Below are 24,912 nucleotides of genomic sequence, written 5' to 3'. Positions count from 1 at the left end.
TTTTGTTTTTTGTCAATCTGTATTAGTTTCCTAGGGCAGCTGTAACAAAATACTACTAATTGGATGGCTTAAAAAAAAAAAAACAAATTTATTCTCTCACAGTTCTAGAGACTAGAAGTCCAAAATAAAAGTATGAGCAGGGCTATACTCTCACAGCTCTAGACAAGGATTCTTTTCATGTCCCTAGCTTTCTGTGGTTGCCAGCAATTGTAGACAAATCACTCCCATTTCTACTTCCATGGTCATAATGGTGTTCTTGTATGACTGTCTCTGTGTCTCTTGTTTCTCTTCTTATAAGGAGGGCAGTCGTAGGATTTAGACCCACCCTAATATTAACTGACTTCATCTGAAGTAATTATGTCTGCAAAGACCCTATTTCTAAATAAGGTCACCTGGTTTTCTAGGTGGACATGAATTTTGGAGGAGCAGTATTCAACCCAGTCTACCCTCTGGACCCCCAAATTCACATCTGTCCCATTTACAAAATCCATCTACCCCCTCCCAGTATCATCCAAACGTCTTAACCCTTTCTAGCATAACTCTAAGTCCTGTATCTCATCTAAATATCAACTAAAAAAGTCTCACATCTCAGCATCTAAATCAGGTGTAGGTGAGACTCTGGGTATGGTCCTCTCTGGGCAACATTACTCTCCTTTCACAGACCTATCAAACTGGAAAAGAAATTACCTGCTTCCAAAATATAGTGGTGGAACAAGCATAGGGTAGACTTTCTCATTCTAAATGGGAGAAAATGGAAGGCATAAAGGGGTTACTAATCTAAAAGAAGTTGACAATGCAGCAGGGCAAATTTTATTAGGTTTCAAGGACTGAGAGTAATTCTCTCTGTCCTGGTGCTCTGTGCTCTAAGCCCTCTTGACCCTCTGGGGCAGTAACCCACCTTTCCTGGTCCCTGTATCTGTGACTGTACTTTAAAGTAATTTTTCCTTCATTTTGTCTCATCTCTGTCCTTTTCAGTCCACATTAGCAGTGTTACATAAAATTCTCAATGACTATTTGCCTTCTGTGGAGGTTGAGGGGATCCACACCATTAGACAAGCCGTGCTCTCCACAGATCCTTCCTCAGTAACCTCATCTCTAATCCTGACTTCTCTTATGATGATGGGTGATTGGATCCATAAATCACACCCTAATCTCTATAGCAAACAGCTGTCTAGCCACACCCTTGTCCTTGTTTCCAGAGCATGTTATCTGGATAGGCAGAAAATTTTCCAAATCAGGTGTTGGTTTCTTTTTGCTTGAAAGTTTATTCCTTAATTGATCTCTTTGCTCTCACATTTTACTATAGCCAGAAAGGAGAAATCAGGCCGCATCTACTACACTTTGCTCAGAAATCTCTTTAGCTAAATATCCAAATTCATCAGTTACAATTTCTCCTTTTCACCCAACAATGTGGCCAGGTTTCCTGCCCCTTTAGAACAAGGATTGCTTTCTACTGTCCAATAACATTTCCATCTGAGACCTTATGAGAAACACCTTTAACATCCATATGTCTATGTACTTTCTGTTCTTGATGATAAAGCCACATGTATATCCTCAGAGATGATAGAAACTTCCTCTCTAGCTTGCCTCACTTCCTACTGAGCTCTGAGATGAGTCATTAAGTTTTTTGATGTCTATATTTCTTCCAATAGTTTCCTCAAGGCAATCTAGGCTTTTAAAAATCATGCATCTCAAAACTCTTCCAGCTTATTACCATTACTCAGTTCCAAAGTCACTTCCATATTTTTGGGTATTTGTTCCAACAGCATATCACTTACAGATACCAAAATCAAGGTATCATCAGGGCCATGCTCTCCAATGGCTCTAGAAGAGGATCCTTCCTTGCCTCTAGCTACTTCTGGTGGTTGCAGTGATGCTCGACATAATAATCCAGTCTGTCCTTCTGTCTTCACATGGCATTTCCTCTGTATGACTGTCTCTGTGCTTCAGTTTTCTTTTAAGAACATCATACTTCGGATTAGGGCCCATTCTAATCCAGTATGCCTTCATCTTAAGTAATTACATTTGCAAGGACCCTCTTTCCAAATAAGGTCATATTCTAATGTTCCGGGTGGATATGACTACAGGGGGACAATATCCAACCCAGGGAACATCCTATACCTGTTTTTTCCCCCCCTCTAATTTCAATGAAATGTATTTTTCTGAACAAAAGAGGTCTATACCTTATATGATTCTTGTTATATTATTTTAAAAATATATGCTATACTTTGAACATATCTAAAATATGTTAGATATTGATTACTGAGTTTGGATTATTATCAAGTGAATGTAAAGTGCCTTTTGCATAGTAAAATGGTCAGTGGATAGAAAAAAAGTCCAATTTATGGTAGGACTGAGAACTTAAGAGAATCATGTCAAATGCAAAAAAGACAAATGAGTCTGGTGACAAAATAAGAATAAATGAAGGTTGTAGACTATAAACTTTTGTTCATATGTCTTTGGCAAAAACTAGATTGTCTCTTCAGAATTTTAAATTGAACAGTAACAAGGTGACTTACAGATTGATTATTTTTTTCTGTAAACCAATATTCTGTATTCTCTTTTCTGTGTTAAATATCACAATAGGCATCATTTAAACATGTGCATGAGGCAGACTTATTTTCAGATGTTTCCATCTGTTGTGGGAATATACTTTAAGAATAGGAGAGAAACATACACAAATTAAACACAAAGCCGGGGAGAAAAGAAAAAAATGAAAGAAAACATCTGCAGGGCAACAGTGTGGAAAAATGTTTGAGCTGCCTGTTATTAACTACTCAACCTGTTTTACATTGGAATCCTGCATAATTACATTCCAGGGGAGGGGCAAACAACAGATGTTGAATAAAGGTTGAAAATAAGAAAATGAGACTATTTAAAAAATAAAGCTACTTTGCTCACCAACAGGCATTTTTTTCTTTTTTTTTTTTTTGGGCAGGACTTTTAGATAGCAATCGATTTCATATATTCACTGTGCATTTAGATGCAAACAAAGTGTTCTCTTTTTTTGTCTGAGAAACTGATCAATTATACATCCATATATGCCTAAGTTAGAGGTGCTTAAAAAGCAAAACAAAAACAAAATGCAGCATTTCTTTTAATTTTATAAAAATAACATTTATATGTTGGGTGAAAAAAAGTTGAAATTGTTACAGAAATATATGTATTTCTCATTACTAAAGTCAATATGCCTTTATTTTTTAATTTTTTATTCACTATTTATTTAATAATAGCTTCACTGAGATACAATTCACAAATCATAAAATTCACCTTTTTAGGGAAGTCAATATGCTTTTAAAAATTGAGGGTTTCCAGTGACTGAGTAAAGAGCTAAGTTTCAAGTAGTCTGTTGTTTCAAGTTCCAGACAAAACACATCGAAATTTCACTAGAAGTGAACATCTTTATTAAAGCCTTATTCTCTGGAGATATTAAAGAACAGAGAGTCTGCAGCTGATTTGGTGGCATGCATATGTACATCTTCTACCAAGTATTACAGGGAAGTTTCTATTTTATGTAGGATAAATGAATCCATCATCACAAGAGTATTTTTCCCATTGACCTAGGCATTCATATAGTTACTTTGCATTGTTTCTCTCTCATCTAAACTGAAATACTCCCCCAAAGTAATTTTCTTCCAATAACACTAAGTTTTACATATCTGGGGAAATACCAATGACCGTATCTTTTAGGGATTGATCAATCTAACTGATTTTAATATAAAAATTGCAATCAATAGAGGAGTCGTGATTCAATTGGCCCTTTTTTCCCACTTGGTTTTTCTATTTGTTAACTAAAAATATTTTATTTTTCAAGCATTCCCGACTTTGCTTTCCTTTGCTATCCTCACCCTACACACCATCACAACTAGACTTCAGTCTGTTGATCTGCTTCCTCCAGGTGAGCAATTTCTTCATCTGCTAGCTTTCTTCTCTGTGATCCGAATTTTACTTGTTAGATGATGGCACTTGTAAGACTCTACACACATAAATGCAGAACTTGTAGACTTTATTTCTTTAAAGGAAAGTAGCATAGTAAATAAGTAATTTATTCTATTATCTCTGCATCACTACTATTAGTATTTCAGGAAAAGATGTGTAACATTAAGAGTTGAAGAGAGAATCTAAATATTTATTCATTTATATCAAGGTTTTTCATGTTTATTGTTCTTCAGTGAGTTTAAGTGGTCCAATTCTTAATTATTTACTGTAAAAAAATCACCACTGACACAAATTTCACTTTGGAGTGAATGTAGGAAATGCTAGGGAAGAAATTGGTGGACTGGAGAGAAAGCTGGTATAGGAAAGGGGAACATTACTTTCCTTGGATGTTGGTTGTGGGTACAGAGCAAGCTGTATGACTGTGCAGCCTAAAGAAGAAACTGTGTTTCACCTGAGAAACTGGGTCCCCAAATTCTTCTTTCACTTTGGACAGGCAATTACACTCCATATTAGAAGTGTTATTTTATGGAAATATATCAAAGGCTTCTTTGTACATTACTTTGTAAAATCTGTACACATCAGCCTAATACAGATTCCTAAAGGCAGGGCAGAACCAAGTTCCTATCAATTGCAACAGCTAGTGAAGCTCAAAATTAAAATCCCCTGAGCTTGATAAATTTTGTCAATATCTTTTAATTTTGAAGTATGCTCTGGATGTGACTCAGATGATCTGGGAAAACACATTGAAATATGAAATAACTGGATGGATTAAGTGAAAGACAGAAAGAAATATCTCTCTCAGGTGAAATTTTAGTTCATCACATTATATTTTTCTATGTCTGGATTGTATATTGTCCAAGCCTGAGTCATTTGAATGCTTTTGAGAGATTTGATTGGTTTCTGAGCAGTTTAATTTCTACACAAAGGAAACAAGCCAGTGGAGAAAATTATTACATCAGGTTTTTGTGGTGCTTGAAAAATATACATGTATGTAATAGCAATCTAACAGTTACTGTTATATTTATTTGTGTTGCTTTACTCATGCCAGAAAAAGGGAAGAGGTTGCATTATTTCTGTGTGGAAATGAATGGAAATTGGAGGGAAAATACAAGTAAAGTCCTTAAACAGATTGTGTTACAATGAAGGGAGTTTTACTTATTTCTGATTTGGGGGAGTGAGGAGAAATTTTGACAACATGAGTTCATGTACACATACGTACACTGACACATTTATATACAGTCATCCCTGTTATCCTTAAATAGTTGTGATTTCACGTTCATTAAATTAAAATCAGTTGGGAAAAAGTTTTATTTTTCAATTCTGTAAAACTTAAATTTAAGGATAACCTTATACCAAAGAAACATTTTGGCTTTTAAAATATATATTTCTGCACATTATTTTGTGTGTTCTTAAAAATCTCTTTCTCTTAATCTGCCATCGACTCTCTGCTCATGTGCACTTGTGTGCTTCCGGTGCACGTACTCACCGGTGCACACACCTGTACTTCACCATGACTGTCTACTAGCGGGAAACACAGAGCTCTGGGAACTAGGACTGAGTATCAGGAAACCCAAAGGCTGTTTGTTGTAAGGCGGATTAGGCCTTTATTTTTACATCCACTAAATAGTTCCAGAAGATTTTGGTCCTTAGGTAAGGCTCCTTCCATTCATTTCCATTTGGTATGGGAAAGTGTTTTTTCATCATGGGTACAAAGGGTGCATATATAAGAATGTGTATGCTTGCCTTTTTAGTTGTAGTTCTTTGTTGATAGTTATCTGACATATTATAAGTTATCTTATCATTTCAAGACTTACATTTTCTTCACTTAAAATATTAAGATAGTGAAGCTTGTGACTATTTTCCATCCACATATATACTACAATAAAACTCTTCAGTTTAAAACTCAATTACTGGAGTTCACTGAACATAATCTTCTCCTATTTTTGCACATATATATTTCTTGGAATTTTAACATACTAGAATGATTATATGTAATATAATCATTTTATGTGTGTGTTATAATTTTGTAATCATACTAACTGTATTTTTTGGTTTAAATCACTGTTATCTCTCAAATATATGGTTCACATAGATACCACCTTTATGTTTATGGATAAGTAGATCAATGAGTTATTATATTTATAAATTTTAAAATAAATGATTAATATTACAATGAATCATTTATATTTGGAATTTTATGTAAAATTATGTGCAGATATATATGTTTTTAATCATAAAAGCATCATTCCCAATAAATAAGAAGTTTTTATTTGCCGAGTACTTCTAACTTAATAATTTTTCTATTTTGCTATAATACTTATTACAATGACCTTATTTACAATAATAATTAACTAGGTAATTTTCTTTTATGGTCATGTACGTTTTTATCAATTCAGTAAATAAACACTAAAATACCTCTTTTATTAAAAATTTGCCAAATCAAATAGTTAAATTTTATTCCATTTTTTTATTGGACCTTGGGTTTTAATACTAGTTAATTTTAGATGAAGGAACATACTCATCTGAGCCAGTAAAATTAAAATAAGTCACCTAAAAATTTAAGATTAGGATGACACTCTCTCAAATTCAAGTTGTTCTCTCTTTTGGGCAGACGTTTTGTGATCCCAACCATGTGGCCACTAGCAGGTTCCACATTCTCTAATTGACTCAAGTAATTACACCATCCTAAAGGAATTTCAGGGTTCATTTAGAAGGTTGCTGCCATTTTCCTAAAGATTGCAAAGAGATTTACTGTGAAAGAAAGTGTACAAATTTGACTCGTTCAAATTTAAGTTTATTATTTTTTATATGCCAGAACTGCCTAAATAATTTATTTGGGCCACATTATGGAGGGTTTTGAACATTAAACTGAGTAGTTCTGATTATAGCAGTGTCCCTTATCCACAGTTTTATTTTCCATGGTTTCGGTTACCTGAAGTCAACTGCGCAGTCTGGAAGCAGATGATCTTTCTCTAACATATAACCAGGTGGTCAATAGTAGCCTTACTTTACATCACAGTGCCTAAGTCCCTCCCCTCACTTCATCTCATCACATAGGTATTTTATCATCTCACATTATCGCAAGAAGGATGCGTACAATATAATAAAATATTTTGAGAGAAAGACCACATTTGATATAATTTTTATTACCATATATTGTTATAATTGCATTATATTATTATCAGATATTGTTGTTAATCTCTTAGTGTACCTGATTTACAAAATAAACTTTTTTTTAAAATAAACTTTATCATAGGTATGTATGTATAGGAAAAAACACAGCGTATAGTATATAGGGTTCATTGCTATCCATGATTTCAGGCATCCACTGGGGATCTTGGAACGTATCCCTGTAGAAAAGGGAGGACTACTGTATAACATTTTTCAGTAATGACCATGGAAATTGTTAGGCAGCTACTCAAAAATAGCTTCTTCTAGGATTGAGCATACATATTTTTTAGGGGGAAAAATTCAAATATAACATGCCTGAAATTAAAAACGACTGTCTCAACAAATTCTCCTTGTGATGTCAATATGAATTTCCTCTTAGATTGGATTTAGACTACAAGTCTGAAAATAAAATAAGTTTTCATATATTTATTTTCCTGTTAGTATTACTCATGGGGAATACACTTTTTTATCATCTGTTCTTTGCTCCAAGTATGGTTGATTATCAATTAAATCACAGAAAGTACTCTCCAAGATAAGAAAGTATTTAAAACATCACTGTAGACACCTTTTGATGTTTATACTGCATTATGTATGGATAAGCTTTCATATCCTTTAGAAACACATTTTTATCTTTGCTCTGATTGAAGGGTAGCATTCTCCAATAGCTTTTTGACTCTCGGTTTGATTACATAGCAAGGTGATACAGAGGGACACATCTCCTATTTTTTTTTTTTAAGTTTTTTTTTTTTTTTAATTTATCAGAGAGAGAGAGAGCACAAGCAGGGGGACCAGGCAGAGGGAGAAGCAGGCTCCTCGCCGAACAAGGAGCCCGATGCAGGACTTGATCCCAGGACCCTGGGATCACGACCTGAGCCAAAGGCAGACGCCCAACCAACTGAGCCACCCAGACGTCCCTCCTATCTTTCTATATATGAATTTCCTGACCTCTTTTCCCAATTTCTCCATTGCTTCAGTATGCTTTAATGATTACAAAATATTAAAGCTGTTACATAAAAAATGGCTTGTCATTGCCAGTAAAATCCATTACAAGAAACACTTTTGTGTATTTACTCTAGAACATGATATTGAGTATATTGATTTTGCTTAAATTTTCATTCTTAGGATGACCCAATCATACAGGATAAAAAACATCAGCTTCCAATAAACTTACAGCACACTAAAGGTGACAAGAACAGAATGGTTTTAGAGAAGTAATTCCAAGAACAGGCTTTATTTAAAATGTCAGTTATCTTTCCTTTCCTACTATTTATGTATTTTAAAACTATCCGTAATAATGGTAGCAATAATTGTGGCAATATTAGCAGCTTGATGGTGGGAGTTGTTTTAGTAAGATCAAGGCCAAATTGTTTAGGTTCAAACTATCTCTATTTCATTCTAAAGTTACCTCTGGGACACTATCAATTTTAATAGTTCTTTCAGACAAACTTCATTTCACAGAAGCATTTTTGGTGAAAATACATATTTATTGTCATCTGTGTGTGTGCATGCATGCACATCAAGGACCTCTAGCTTTGGTTTATTTTTTAAATCGTAATATAAGTAAATTTTTGTAGGAATCACTTATGGAGAAGTATAGTTTCATATATATTTCCAACTCATATAATACATTTCCATCTGTGTATTCTGTACTGTTTCTTTCTTTAAAAACATTATGTTTTTAAAACTACTGATCTGAGCAAGGTACCCCTCTGTTCTTTCGGAACCATGTCCATCTAATTTAAGGTAACTGAACTGAAACTTTGGATCTATCTCTGAAGAGTAGAGTTCTATGAATTTAACGAAAAGCTTTTGGAGATTAGAATGTCATTGAAAACATAAAAATATAAAAATCTTTCTGAAAAATCTATCTTGTGGGACTCCCAAATCCTATTGGCAGGTGTTGATTACTAAATAATAAGCAAGAGAGGATTAGTTGCATCTGAATTAACTCTATTTTCTGAGAATGCTAAAAATGACACCCGATTCTGTGTACTTGTCTCTAGCAATTGGAAACAAGTGCTAGAAATAAGATGAACAATGGGATTTAAACTGGTAAGTAGATATACATCCCAATAGAAATCAGATAGCAAGCCTGAGAGAAAAACGCTAATAAGACTATCTTGCTTGCTTGTTGCAAAGAGTTCGGCTTAATAGGCATGTTTTCATTGACCTTCCTTACAGGATTACCACTTTGCTGGGAGGATGACTTGAATTTTAGATGTATTCATCCATGTCATCAAAAATGGTGTCATTATCTGAGATGGGGTTAGCTAACACAGGCAATAAAAGCATAAGAAAACATCCTCTATAAAGATGAAGAATAGCGTATTTAAATAGTCTTGGGTCTGAAATTCAGAGTATTTTTCAAGTTGCTATAATTTTAAATTTGTCCTTGTAAACCAAACAGCTTTCACTAACTATTGCATGCTTTCCCTAACTATTGCAGGCCGGAGCATAAGTTTATCGCTGCATATAAATCAGGTTCTTTGGGAAGCTGCATTAACCCTTTCAAGACTCTAAAATTACAAGGACTCATTAATTATTTCATCTGTGATGGTAGCTGTCAGATAAAGAATGAGAGACAGACACAGCTAACTTAAACTAAAAGAGAGAAACTGGCACATTTGACACAATGCAGTAGAATCAAAAAAGAACAAAAGGAGAAACGTAGGAGTGAAAAAAAACCCTATAGATGCTAAGATGTAGGTTTTTAGGACACTCACTGTTTTCTGTAATTTAAAAGTATAAAGAGGTGATTATTTAAATATAGACTTTGATTTCAATAAACGTGTCGCTGATTTTTAAAAAGTCCCCAAGGAAAAAATATTCTGACCACTGTGCTTCAGTGGATGTATTCCAGGCAGATGTTTATCTTATTAAAAATTGTAATAAATAAATAATAAATATAGAACTTTTTAAGTTCTCAATAATAACTAGAGAACTTTGAATTTTTATGTAAATGTGGTACTGAACAGACAGATGAGATGTGACTTTATTTTTTTTAAGTAAGCTCTAGGCCCAATGTGGAACTTGAACTCATGACCCTGAGATCAAGAGTCACATGCTCTACCAACTGAGCCAGCCAGGTGCCCCAGAGCTGATGTGACTTTAAATCCTATATATCTCATAGCAAGAGAGAGCCACTATGCATAACTTTTTTTTTTTAAATGTTTTATTTATTTATTCATGAGAGTCAGAGAGAGAGAGAGAGAAGCAGAGGCAGAGGGAGAAGCAGGCTCCCCGCCTAGCAGGGAGCCCGATGCGGGACTCGATCCCAGGACCCCGGGATCATGACCTGAGCCGAAGGCAGACGCTTAACCATCTGAGCCACCCAGGCGCCCGTCTATGCATAACTTTGTTTAGGTCCTGGGATCATTCTGAAAGCCGACATCACAGCTTCATAAATGAGAGGGGTTTTTATTGTTTGGTTTCAAGTTTTTATTTACAATTCTAGTTTCAGTGGTTTTGAAATAAGTAATTTGTAAGGAATGGTCTTGCTTATTATAATCAATAGTATTTGAAATCTTTTTAATGTAGTCTTTCTTTACATCAATGACAGCATTCAGGTGTGACTAATGAGTGTGTTCTGTGTGCTCAAGGAATGGAGCACAAAAGAATATACCATGGTATCAGTATCTTGATCCTCAAGGGGTATAAAGATCTCATTGAGACAGATGAAAAAAGAATAAGAGTTAGGGAGCTAATGCTAGAATATATAGTTTAGTGGGAAAATGGTGGCATTATCTTCATTCAAAAATAGAAATGCTTATTTTGGACAACGTTTTCAGGAATTTCCTGCAGTAATTTATTCTTTATGATATCCAGAATCAACTTTGAACAGTTTCTGACATTCAACATCTACCTTATTTGCGGCTCTTCTCCTTGCCTTGTAGGAGTATTTATTACCTCTTTCCTAGTTACCAAAGGATCTTCTTTCTTCCAAACCTTTCCCCTTTGACCTTCTCAAAGAATCATTTTATCTTTCAGATATGTGATCATATGCAATTTTATAGTTGGTCAATAATAATAGCAAATTAGAGAAAGAGTGAAGACAGATAAATAGATGTAGGAAGAAGAAATATTATTCTAATACAGAATTATAAAATACAGGACTTATACAGTTAATATAAAATACCAGTTGAATCAACATATATTAAAACTTTCTTTAGTTTAGAAGGAGTAGGATGAGATGCGAGCAGAATGGGGTCACAGTGAGGTCAGAATGACTATGTCAGTGATTCCTGTCGTGTCCTATTGTGCTCCACTGGAGCTATCCTGGTTGGGGCCAAAACTCTAGCTATCTGTTTCCAGAAATAATGCTGATTTGAATGCTGCTTGCCATGTGGCTCATCTCAGTTTTGTGTGTTCATACATGTTGTCTAATATCTTTTCAATCAAGCACCTAAATATTTCAAGAATCTTCTGAGACATACAATACACTGCTCAAATACCTATAATAGTGCTTCATGGCCTGCTTCATTACATTTGTTTTTATTCAGAGCTTTTTCATTCTCTTGTAAATCCTAGTGAATTTTGTGTACATTATTATTTTATTTTTTGGCTTTACAGCATATGTCCTTTGACTTATAAAGCTGGTCTTTTTAAAAATATTTTATTTATTTATTCATGAGAGAGAGAGAGAGAGAGGCAGAGGGAGAAGCAGGCTTCCCGCGGAGCAGGGAGCCCGATGTGGGACTCGATTCCAGGACCCTGGGATCATGACCTGAGCCGAAGGCAGATGCTTAACCATCTGAGCCACCCAGGCGCCCTTTTTTTTTTTTTTTTTTTTAAATATTTTATTTATTAAAGCTGGTCTTTTACTACCCTGTGAAATGCACAATCCTGTGTGGTTATTATTTCACTTTCTAATCCCTTCACCTGGATCATCCCTTTCCTGCTCTCCACTATTTATTGAAACTCTGATCATCCTTTGAATTGCAAATCAAGCACCCCTTCTTGTACAAAGCCTTTCACAATATTATAGTCTACACTTTTCTCTGTATTTCTGTTCCTTGACACTCATTTGACATAGTTCAAAATGTAACTGATCATGAATTATTTCCCCTAGATGGTTTTAATCCTACTTTCTAATTTCTAGTCAAAGTGCAAATGCCTTAGTGAAGAGATAAAATCTTACAGGCTGGAGAATTTTAGAAGTGGATAGACATAGGTTTATTTACTACAAACCTTTCCTTGACACAACCTTGCTATTCTACAACATTCTATTCAAGATGCCTTTGTTTGCCTTCCCATGCCTGAAGCACAAAGTTGGTGTTTTATTCATTCTTACCTTGTGAATGCTTGAGTATAACTTCTTTAAACTAGCTACTGAACTGTACACTTCTAATATTGTCACTGAATTTGAGCTATCTTTCCTCGGGTGACGCATTTGAGCTGTATTGTTTTTCCTTGAGAGGCTCTGTCAGAGTCCTTTTCTCAAAAAAAAAAAAAAATACAGTTTGTTTCATTAGTATAGTAAGCCCCCAGTGATGGCTGCACCTACAGTATGGGATTGGTGGGGAAGGGGCGGCTAAAAATAAAAATTGAATCTTAATTCCAGAGAAGTATACCAGGAGAAGCAATTATATTTGTGCAAAAATTCCCAATGCATGGTTTGGATTCTCATTTTTTAAATATTCTTGATGCCTGCATATAAAATCTCCTTATATCCTTTCGCTTTCATTCCTTAACATAAGTTTCCATTTAATTTAAGTTTTCTTCATCTCAGAGCATTATCTATATGTTGTTAATATATATGCCAGAAAATTCACTCTGGTAGACATGTTATTATGTCCAAAGGGTCACAAACACTTAAAACCATCCCTGAAGGCGTGCAGGTGCACTGAATAGTAAGTGCAAACGCTCCCAGTGCTCCAAATACCCAGCTGCAATTGGATGCAGTTGAATATGATATAGGCCAGTGGTTCCTGTGTCTGAATGCAGCCGTGGCAGGACATTGGGAAGCATTGTGCAATGCAAGTGCACGCTAGAGGATTGCTACTTCAAAGCTGCCACGGTTTGACTATTTGATGGTATTATAATAACTTCCTCTTCAAAATGTGCTTTCCACCTATCAAAAGCAGACAGAATGGTATTTCACAACTGAAGTAAAATCTGCAAGCCTGATTGGCAGTGGATCAACCTAAAAATATATACGTTTCTCTCAGAGTTTTTTTATTATGAGAACTATGTTTCCAAATTCTGATTCCTTATGGCCAATTATTAGGAAATAATTTTAAGTTTCTGGAGTTGTATACCTAGTGTTTATTCACTGTATCGCTGCCAACATGTAAATAGGCATCCTCATAAGATGAGCACATCAGCATATTATCACAAGATTCACGGTCCCTCTTACGTTAAAAAAATAAAGGAAGCAAAAACACATCCTACATGTGTGTATTTGTGTATCAGTTACTCGATTAGTAAAAACAATTAGGTTCCTGTGCACAAGAAGCACGGGAAATACAATGCAATAGACGAAAGATCACTTAGCTCAAGTAAAGTGGTTGGTTCTCTGATGCCACATTTTCCCTAACCCTTTCCTTTTCCTTCCCTGCACGAGGGATGCACCAAGCTTATTAAAAATTGTGCTAAAATTAAGCCTGGCAGTCATGTGAACACTAGCAGGAAAAAAAGCATGTGATAAAATTGTAATGTATTCCTTTCTTTCTTATTCTGACACAGGGGAAAAAAGTTTTGAGACAACTTTCCAACACTGTATCTAGAAATAATATTGAAAGTGAAATTTTTACCCCTCTCATAGAGCGAAATCAAAAGGTTTATTTTTAACTAATGGGCTAGTAAATGGGACATAGAAATCATAAATGGAAATTATTTGAATGAATATAGATTAAGGTGTCATTTATATGGAATGATTCACTCCATCATCATAACAAGTGTAAGGAGTTTATTGGATGGTAAAGGAAAGTAAGTGAATTATAATCAACTGCCAAAAAAAGAAAGAGTTGTTTACGTTAGAAAAGTGTCAGTTCACAGGATTGTGCAAATTATATCAACTCACTGCAAGGAAAATTTTACTAGAGATCTGTTGGACTGTATTCTGATGAGATTTCTATTTTAGCATCAATACTTTTTATCTGATATGTTAGAATATATTTGGATTAAATTGTAATTTGCCACAATCATAAGGGAGTATGTGTACATGTGTGAAACTGAGTGTGTGTGCTGAAGAACAGAAAAAGACAGCGAAAACAAACTGTTCTTATACCAGTGAAACCTTTCAGTAGAAAACTGGTACCCAGAAACTGCCAGTCGAAGGTCTTGGCTTGTCATTGTTTGCTGGTGGATAATCTGTGATGGGTACCTAGTTTAGATTCTGTAGAGTTAATCTCCAAAACACCAGTGCCAGCCATAAATAGAGATGGGTGCCTGCTCTTTGCTTTTCCAGACAGCTAATTAGGTGTTATGAAAGCTTACGCTGGTGAAAGAAAGTAAATTAGAAATAAAAAAGAAAAATGAGAACGAATAAAAAATGGACTTCCATTTATAGAGTTGTCTACTTGGAAACAACTCTAATTTTAAGATGCTGTTAGAAACAGTAGCAACCACCACACTAAGAGAATAAAACTATTCCTATTTAAAGCTGTTTACAAAGCAGAAATAAAACCATTTTGTTGACAGTCAAAAAGCAGAGCAAACTCTGTCTCTCAAATGCCCCTCCCTCATAACCACAGTATTTTAGAACCTCCTCATTGATGCCCTGACTTGTGGATTTTGGTTTTCGGATTTCTATGACACAGACGTTTATTTCTTCACTATAAAAAATTAAATCAGATGCATATGTGAAACTCTTATGCTAGAAACTATATGCATGTTTTTGTACAAATATGTGGGCTCCAGAGGCCGCAAGCAAGTTGAAACTAGGGGGAGGGAATCCTTTTATGTTTTCTAATATCTCCCCTAAGTAGTAACAAATTAGTTGCCAAGTATCTCTCTTTGGGTAGTGTGGCATGGGGCTTTGAAGACAGGGAAAATAAGCTTAATTTCTGATTTGTGATAAATTCCTGCCTGAGTGAGAGAGAGAATAGAATAAATAGGTAGATTTACTCTGGACTAAGAAATTTTATGGGGACTGGCTCCTTGACATGTTCCCTTTGCAGTGAACACCACTGAATCATAACGCACAAGGATTGTTTCCCCTGACTTTTCCCAAAATAATCATGTTTAGCTAAGGCTCCCTTAATCTTTATTAGTCCTTGCTGGTTTAAATAGTGCTTTGGCTTCAAATTTTAATCTTACACATAGTAATCTTTGGCACCCTTTACCCGTCGTTGAGATGACTATGCGCCCCTAATGATACAGTGACATTACAAGGTGAAAATCACATTGTAAACATTAAGTTATGGACACCTTTGTGGAAGATTGTTAAAACCCAATAATGTAAGAGTAGGGAGTTTGATGTTTTACCTAAATATTTTCTTTCCTCGGGGGCGCCTGGGTGGCTCAGTTGGTTAAGCGACTGCCTTCGGCTCAGGTCATGATCCTGGAGTCCCGGGATCGAGTCCCGCATCGGGCTCCCTGCTCAGCGGGGAGTCTGCTTCTCCCTCTGACCCTCCCCCCTCTCATGTGCTCTCTCTCTCCTCTCATCCTCTCTCAAATAAAAAAAAAAATATATATATTTTCTTTCCTCACAGAGATGTACCTTCCACAATGACAGTTCCTTTGAAGGTGTATTTTGGCACCAAACGATTGCTTGCCTAATATCGCTAAGATTAAGTTATTAAACTGCTTAGTCTAGGTTAAAAAGAGAGAGCTTTCAGATATGTCAGCAAATATAAATATGCAGATTTCAGACATCTTTATGTCTAAATCAATTTGAATTACATAAAATTCTAAAATCAGGGGTAGTCAAGTTGTTGATCCAGTCATGGATTTCATACCTACAGTAGGGCAAAGGGAAGGATTAAAATGTCATTGGATATTTGAAATAAAAAGACTTATACCTATATATGTACATTATATATGTAATGTTCTATATATAAAATGTGTATACATATGTGTGTTTTATATGTATTTATGTTATCTCCTAAACTATGAATATAGAACTTTCCTTTGCATTTTATTGATTCATCTGTATTTCTCTTATGACAATTACTGATAGTAAATTTTCAGGAATGCATTGGTTATACATTTGAGTTTTAAAATTTTGTTTGGACTATGTCCTGGTGAAAACTCAAAAATTTTTTTTAAGATTTTATTTATTTGACACAGAGAGAGAGAGCACAAGTAGGGGGAGTGGGAAAGGGAGAAGCAGGCTCTCTGCTGAGCAGGGAGCCAGATGTGGGGCTTCATTCTAGGACCCTGGGATCATGACCTGAACTGAAGGCAGACGCTCAACCGACTGAGCCACCCAGGTGCCTGAAAGCTCAATTTTTTACCGCCCACCCCCACACACAGGTCTGTGTGTGTGTGTGTGGTTTATTATACAGCTGAATTGCAAGCACTATAGTCATTTGAGCGACTTTATGTCTTTTGCAAAAATATCATATAAATTAAGATTACAAATTAAAATAATTAAGATGACTGTGTTTAGATCCCTCTCTTTGAGAGCTTGTGTAATAGTCAGACATGGCAATAGGAGTATAGAAAATTCTTAATACTAACCAAGTATTTAAATTTATCAGATTGTCACATGATTCTTCAAGGAATCATACATTTTAAAAATGAGACACTGTAAACTTTCCCTATAAGCAGAACTGCCCAGAGTCCCAGCTGTTGGCCTTCAGGATAGTTTTCTCTTTGCAATGTAAGCATGCTTATCTCTCAGTTTCTCATCTGCATACCGTTTGGATTATGCCCTCTTTTTTGGCAAAGGGTGCATTCTGTGAAAGGGTAATCATGTTATAATGAGGGAAGGGTGAAAATGGGCATAAATAATTTCTTTGCAATCCCAGATTGGTCCGGAAGAAAAAAGTGAATCTCGGATCAATTATGTTTACCTTGATTTCTTCTATCCAGGGTCTCTGAATTTGTTTTCTGATACAAATATCTAATCTGTGTTAATAGTGGGTGTCTATATAATTTGCTTCATTTTCATTTCTGTGGCATATAATTCAACATATCTATTCTGAGTCCATTGTGCCTAAGGTACAGGAAGAAGTTTGATTATTTACCTTGTAGCTCTAGGTCTTGAGAAAATACTCCACACTATTATTTTTATGATACATACTTAGTTTATTGAGGGGATCTTAAACATATATAGTAGAAGGTACACACGAGAGAAACCCTCCTGCGCAGCTACCCCCCCTTCACTTAGCTTTCCGTCTTCCCTCTTATTTTTTCTTCTATGTTTCTCATTTTGTTTATTTTTATGTCTGGATGGTCATTCATTATATACTACCTAAGTCCCTTTTTCGTACCTACCTATTCATCTGTTTATTTATGTTCCTCCAGAAATAATTTCACTTTCTCATAAATTCTTATTTGACCCTTGGCAGTAATAGTTCACCTTTTGCTCATAGTTTCTGCTGCTTGTACAAAAGTATCCATTAGATTTTCTTCACTGTCTGGGAATTGCTACCATCGAAATTACAGTGTAATCAGAAGGTGAACAGCTTAAAATGTATCATAATCAATACGTAGAATTTGCTCCCTAGGTTGTGACATAAAGGAGTCAAGTAAAAAGCTGCAGATTTTCAGCTGTGAAATGCAAACAATCATTTCATATTGATGGTTTCAAATTCAGGGTCGATTTATACTTTCATACATCTGCATTATTCTATCTCTTTCACTCTCTTCTTAAATTCATATTGAATTCATGCAGTGCTAGGCTCCCCAAATTGCTGAAATTGAAGGCCAGTCAATATTGGAATATAAAACTATGTTAGCATATTTCAAAGAGAGTGTACGCATTGTAAATAAGTTTTTTAAAACTCATGACTTTAAAAGACACAAAATTATTATCAAATGAAACAGATAGTGAAGTTTTCTACTGTATTTTTGGAGGATAAAATTGGTTGAATGAAATGATACATATTTCTTTTCTAACTCAGACTGACACAGTTGTAGAGGTTATATTTATGATTCCCATTCAGAATAGGTAGAGAAAACAAATACCTGATATTAAAATTTTCTTATATCTGTTTGTTTTTTAAATATCTGCTCGACCTTAAATCTGCACAGGAAGGCCTCTGAGAAAATTTCTATGTCTAGATTTTTCTGCCACTCTTTATGTCCATCTGCCTAACAATCTTCCAAGGCACAGATAATATTTGTGTCTCTGGGTGTGAGTATTTGAGTTCAGCTTGAGACTGCCTGTCAGCATTCTTACCTGTATTACATAATAAATTTAGCATATTTCATTCATTGTAAATATATTTTTTTGAAAACATGACAAAATTAAAATAGAGGTGAGCTACCTGAATACATTTTTAACATTTCACAGATATGAATGACACATGGTGTGAAATACCACAGTATTTTTGTTCTGTCAAGACACCATTCTGATTTCTTTCTAAAAAAATTTTAATCTCATAAGAAATTCTTTTATCCTAAAACCTTTTGAGATAAATCAAGTTGTGGTTTATTTTTTTTCTTTTTTGGATAAGGAATTATTTATGTGTTTTAAATATGAACTCAGATTTTATATCTGACTTTACAAAGTAACTATATAAATTTACTATATAAATTGCTGTTAAATTCAGTTCTTTCTATTTTAAATATCTCTCATGTATTTTTTTGGGGTGGGGCTTGCACAGGACACTATGAATTTGTAGGGATCCTCTCACATCAATTAAATGGCTATCCCAAGGGTTCCTAAATGTGTAGGGAATTCTATTCCCATCACACAGAGGTAAATTGTAAATATCCTCTCCTGGAAAAAAAAAGTCCCTGATTTAAAAAGAACCATTAAACATAAAGGGAAACAATCATTTGTAGATGAAAGGGCCAAGTGGGAAGATGTAGTTAAAAGTTATAGTTTAAAATATTGGTATGGTGGAATTATGCAGCTGTTGTCATAATGAAGGAATTTTCTTTCATATTTTCTGTTCAGCATCTTTGAAATAGGGATCATTAAAGAATGCTTTATTTAGATTCTCTGTATGCCTATTGGCAAAAGAGAGAAGCAAACATTCTCACAGAAAACATTATCATTTAAAATAGGAAATCATGAGTTGTCATTCATCTGAACTGTATCTGTTGACTAAATCCATTTTCACCTACTTACACCAAAAACAAAAAGCTGGAGTGAAGAAAACTGATTACATGATCCATACCCATACCTAATAAAATAGGAATGTGCACTTTTTGACAAGTTTATTCATAACACATTCTGATAGAAAATTCCATTTGCTCCTCTCAGTAGGAAAAGTGGGCTTTTAAAGGAAACCTTTTATTTCATGACTGTCACCAAAATAACAATTACAAGCAAAATAGGGATAAAACATAAAAAAAAAAAAAAAAAAAAAAAGCAGCAGCTTAGGACTTGTTATGGAAGTACACGATCTAGTTTTTACCCCGTTATTTGATTTGAAAAATTAATCCTGGTAATCCTTTTTGAAGTTCACTGTTTCCAGGATGGGTTGTACAGAACAAAGACTAACTGATATCCTCAGGAGATTAGTTTACAGTGATGTTCTATTCTACTGAGAATGATTCTCCAATGGCCACTTTTTACTTCTTCCCAGGCTATGGGAATTCATTAATATCTAGAGAATAGACTTAAATAAAACCATTGTCTCAACCAGCAGGTTTATGCAACCATCCTGAAATGTTTTAATTATTGTTTTCTTTTCCTTTTTAATTAAGAGACCACAGGTCAAACAAGCCCACTGAGAGCTGATCGCAGCCTCAGTAGAAATTTAAAAGCAACCCTAATGATTGGATTTGCTGTTTTCTTTTTTGTTTTACAGAACCAGAAGAGTGCATTAATTGCACAGATGAATGCCGAGTGCTTGGTCATTCTGACAGGTGTTGGATGCCGCAGTTCCCTGCAGCCAATCAGGCTGAAAATGCAGATTACCGCACAAATCTCTTTGTACCCACAGTTGAAGCTAATGTTGAGACTGAGACTTACGAAACTGTGAATCCCACTGGGAAAAAGACTTTTTGTACATTTGGAAAAGACAAGCGAGAGCACACTATTCTCATTGCCAATGTTAAACCTTATTTAAAAGCCAAACGTGCCCTGAGCCCTCTCCTCCAAGAGGTCCCCTCAGCATCAAGCAGCCCAACCAAGGCATGCATGGAGCCTTGCCCCTCAACAAAAGGCTCTCTGGATGGTTGCGAAGCAAAACCAGGAGCCCTGGCCGAAGCAAGCAGCCAATACTTGCCCACTGACAGTCAGTATCTGTCACCCAGTAAGCAACCGAGAGACCCTCCGTTCATGGCTTCCGATCCAATGGCAAGGGTCTTTGCAGATGTGCATTCCAGAGCCAGCCGGGATTCCAGCGAGATGGGCGCTGTTCTTGAGCAGCTTGACCACCCCAACAGGGATCTGGCCAGAGAATCGGTGGATGCGGAGGAAGTCGTGAGAGAAATTGATAAGCTCTTGCAGGACTGCCGGGGAAATGACCCCGTGGCTGTGAGAAAGTGAAAAAAAAAAAAAAAAAAAAAAAAGCATTGGCATTTTCTTGTCTCTTTTGTTGATTTAAAAATGATCCCTCCTGGTGACAACCCATTTTACAGGGATGAAGAAAGACCAATGCTGCTTTAAGGCTTTTAGTGAACATCTGAAGTGCCCACAAGTATGTTCTTTTCACTGCTGTTTCTTTTTCAGAGATAACAATGGTTTTGTTTTGACCAAACTTCTATTAGGACAGAATTAACGATGCTGAAAGAGAAAAGAAAAAGAGAAAAGAGAAAAGAAAGAAGAAAAAGGAGGATGAGGAGGCGAGTTACCTTTTGACAATCTGTTAGGAAGGTATGCAGTGTGAGAATTGAAGTATTTCTGATCACTCTAAGACTGTCCTCCGTGATTTATGCTGACTTAACTGTTTACCTATAAACCCCATACAAAGCAGGGTCATAATTTGTGATCTGTGGTGGATTTCTAGCAGTCATCACAGGCTTCTACTTAAAGTCCCGAAAAGACCTTGCAGTAGTCCAAGCTACACCAAACATTAACACATATTTGTGGTAAACATTTCTGTATAAAGTTACCTGCCACACATATAAACATAAAGAACATTCCATATCATTAGTTGAAAAAAAAAAAAAAACTTGGTCATTTGTAAGACACTTCATGTCGTATAAAAGTTAAATGTAAAAAGATATAGTCCATTTTGTCCTGCACACACATAGACTAATTCACTTCATTAAAGGAGAAGAAATTTTAAAAAGGTTTAAAATGCCTCTTCAGCGTTTTAGTGTCCAACAAACATATAAATAACGATGGATATGTTTTAAATTTGACCTGAAAAATAGTTACCATGGAATGATAATATGCAGAGGAAATTAACATGATTAATATGTTTTATTCATTTGTGGACACTAAAATAGCTCAGGAAAGTGAAAATGTCTTAGACATACACCAATCACATGACCATTTAAATGTGCAAATGTAAGAAGATTCAATGTGTTTACATCAAATGACATATTTTTATTGATTTATTGCAGATTCAGTGCATATGAGCCAAATTGTTGAGTGTATAAGAGCTATATTGTGTATTTTATTAAATTAATATATAGTTGTGTTGCAAAAATATTTGGGCTTATATTGTAAATGGCAAGTGTTGCCTCGGTAGCTGTCGAACTCTATGAGTTTTGTTTTTTCCTGCTTCCTTTTCCCCATGGAGCGTGGGAAGCAGCGCCTCAGAGCAGAGTCTCTTGTTTAATGTATAGTCTACCAAGTACTACAGTACATAATCTGTTCAAAATGTGTTTGAGTGAGCTGATGGAGCTAACTGAAAGGTCAAAAAAGACATCCGTCAGTCATGGTTATGTGCAAGTCCTTGTAGAAGCTTTCATTAAAGTCACGCTAAATCACAAGAGTTACATTTGTACCGATACCTGAAACTTGTTCACGTTTTTTCAATAACATCCAGCTTCTGCCTATGTAGATATCATGATGTTGATTGATTTCTCAAAAGTATCTTAAGTGGTTCAAGATGTGTGCCCCCATTATATTTCAAAACCATGAGAAATGCTTTAATGCATGTGTGGTACCAGCACCGGTTCCTTGCATTGTGTAGTGTGTTTCAAGAGGTCTGGGTCTTAACAAAATGTTTTTCCTTTTTCTCAATACTCTTCTGCCTTTTTTATTGGTGTCCTTTGAGAACAATACACCTTCTCTTCCTTCATTTGGTTACACCTTTACTTGTGACATTTAGCAAGTTTCAAACTTACTTCCGTATGAGGCTAGGAAACCTCAAATTTCAGGAATTGGGAAAAACAAAATTAGCACTTGCAGAAGTAGCAGCAGATGGGAAAATGCCTTGATTGACGTTTTCCTTCAGCGTTTAAAATTTTTGGCATTTTACAGCTTCATGACAAACAGTTTCCAGCCCATACCTTAGAAAATGTGGTGCTGAGTTAAATAAAGGCTGTTTGTGCACTGGAGCAGAAAAAATGCGTTATTTGCAAACTGGTGGAGAATTCTGTGCCTTCTTTTCTGGCCACCAAACCAGTGTAGAAACAGCGTAAATGTCATAAAATCATTATATTAAAAACAAAGGCAAAAGCAAAAACAAACACTGAACTTTTAGAATTGTTTTGTAATTCTAAACCTCAAAAAATTCAACTGAAAATATTTCCGTCAAATGCCGTCAAGATTTTAGACTGTACCTCGTTTGCAAAACTGCTTTGAAAGGGAAGAGTGGACAACTCCCATCAGCCTTATTCTCTTGAGAACTCTATTTGGTTCCTAGTAACAGCCTTTCCAAAGCTCTACTCTTGGTTTTTATTACTCATCAATGTTTAAATTAGAAAAGAAGGGATCTTGTACACGTGAAACCTAATTGACTCTCTATATTTTGGACAATTTATGTATCTGAAATGTGTTGTCTCTGTTATATGATGTTATTTTTTTTTTTTTTTTTTTTTTTTTTTTGCCAGGAGACTACAGGTTGATTTAGCTTGATAGCTGAAATTTGATGGAAAACTAATTTCCATTGAGTCTTACCAAGTGTTGCCTCTCTCTGACTAGACAGATACAATCTAAGGCAGTATGTAAATGAAATCAACAAAGAGAGTAGGTTTTATTTTTAAAATATTCTTAACACTGAGTAACCAGTTGTTCAATTTACTATATGTGTCTGAAGACATTAAAACACTATAAGATTTTAAGAATTGGTTGTGCCAATGTGTGAGGGATTTACCTTTAGGCTCTCTGTCGCCGGTGATTTACTAGCGTTAGCTGTTTAACACATTATCTGTATTTAGTAGTGATTATTTATTTACAAGTTGGTGGTAATTCAGCAGTCAGGACTCCGAGCTTTTATAGTTGAGTTGAGGGAATCTCGCCTTTATTCATTTGGCTGGCGACTGACTTTATCACAGACCTCTGGTGCTTGGCTTCCGAGGAAGTCTATGAGATGCCAAAATCACCCCTCTAAGGAGCAACTTGCTCTGAGGGGTGATGCATGATCAAACAGTGATATTTCAGGGGGTTTCAGCATAATTCAGAATGTGGAAAAATTGTCTTAATTCACATCCTCCAAATACTAACCACTCAGAAAACCCCACACATTCAAAAAAGAATAATTTGATAATACTTTGTCTTTTAGGTCCTTCAATAACTGAAGTCAAGCACAGAATAAGAATTTATAGACATTTTTGTAAGAAAATCAAAAAGTTCTAAAAATCATTTACTGGTGAATTAAAAATAATCAGTTACACAACAATCTTTTCATTAAATGTTAATGAAAGATCTTTTCATCGAAGTTAAAAGTAGTGAGAATCAGTGTTAGTTATACCTATACCAAAGTAAACATTAAAGAGACATATCATGCAATTTTAAGGAATGCTTTCATATTATTTCTTAACCTTACATACTTATCTTTATTGCAGGCAATATACAAGGATTGGCTCACTACTCCATGAATTAATTGAATTCCTGGTTGGGAAATTGACTTTGTTTCATTTTCCCAAGATCTTGTAAAACATGACTTCCCTTTAAAGGATCTAGGCAGTGCTCAATTTAAAAAATAACACCATAAAAAATAAAGTCATGTAGTAATAGAGCAGTATGCTTTATTAGAACTAGGTTAAAAGCTGTTTGTTTCCTAATGGAGTAGAAGTTGTTGAGGTCAACAAGTAGACTGAGGTCTGGCATATATATGCCCACTCATTATTGTCTAATTATATTCTTTTGACAACAGACAGCATTTATCACAGCATTAATTCAAATGAGAGTTTTGGCTATCAAGATGTGTTCATTTGAAACATAATTGAATGAGACCTGATTAAAGTCTGACTTTCCTGGCCCCAGTGTTTTGCAGGTTGGCTATTCCCATGTATCAGCCCCATCATTCTATAAGGTTCTTAGCTGCTGCACCAAGCAATTGGTGAACAAGGACAACAACAACAAAAGCAGCATACATTGTATGGATTTATCTCAACGCTATTGTTTAATGGCTGTGTTTAATGTGACCTATCTGGAAAATGAGGACTCCGAATAAAAAGCTATTACTAATAGTGGTGTTGCCTTCCCTTGAATTCATTAACACAGACGTGGTGTGTTACACACTGTGTACCACAGGGACCCTCGTCATAATTATTTTGGAAAGCAACTGTGGCATCACGACAGTTCTGCTAGTTATTTGTTTACCGGTAAAATAAGATTTCTTAAAAATTTGTTTAACAGTAATGTCACTAGATTCTCAACAAGAATGGGTTAACAGT

At 35.3% G+C, this 24,912-nt stretch overlaps 1 protein-coding gene across 3 annotated transcripts in view; it reads left to right on the top strand.

Moving 5' to 3' along the window:
- The window catches only part of PCDH17 (protocadherin 17), a 98,411-nt gene extending 73,705 nt beyond the window's left edge, over nt 1–24,706 (top strand). For 2 of the 3 annotated variants that reach the window (XM_032402902.1, XM_032402900.1), the window contains exons 4-5: nt 3,815–3,898; nt 19,983–24,706. In XM_032402902.1, coding sequence (XP_032258793.1) covers nt 3,815–3,898; nt 19,983–20,665 — 767 coding nt within the window. In that variant the 3' untranslated portion in view covers nt 20,666–24,706. The remainder of the gene's footprint in view (nt 1–3,814; nt 3,899–19,982) is intronic. The other variant, XM_032402903.1, reaches the window with a different exon arrangement.
- The last annotated feature ends 206 nt before the right edge of the window (nt 24,707–24,912 follow it).

The sequence above is a fragment of the Phoca vitulina genome, unplaced genomic scaffold (assembly GCF_004348235.1).
Source record: "Phoca vitulina isolate PV1807 unplaced genomic scaffold, GSC_HSeal_1.0 scaffold5, whole genome shotgun sequence".
In the NCBI taxonomy this organism is placed as follows: Eukaryota; Metazoa; Chordata; class Mammalia; order Carnivora; family Phocidae; genus Phoca; species Phoca vitulina.
Note: the sequence above shows the minus strand (reverse complement) of the source record. Positions and strands in the feature narration are given on the sequence as shown.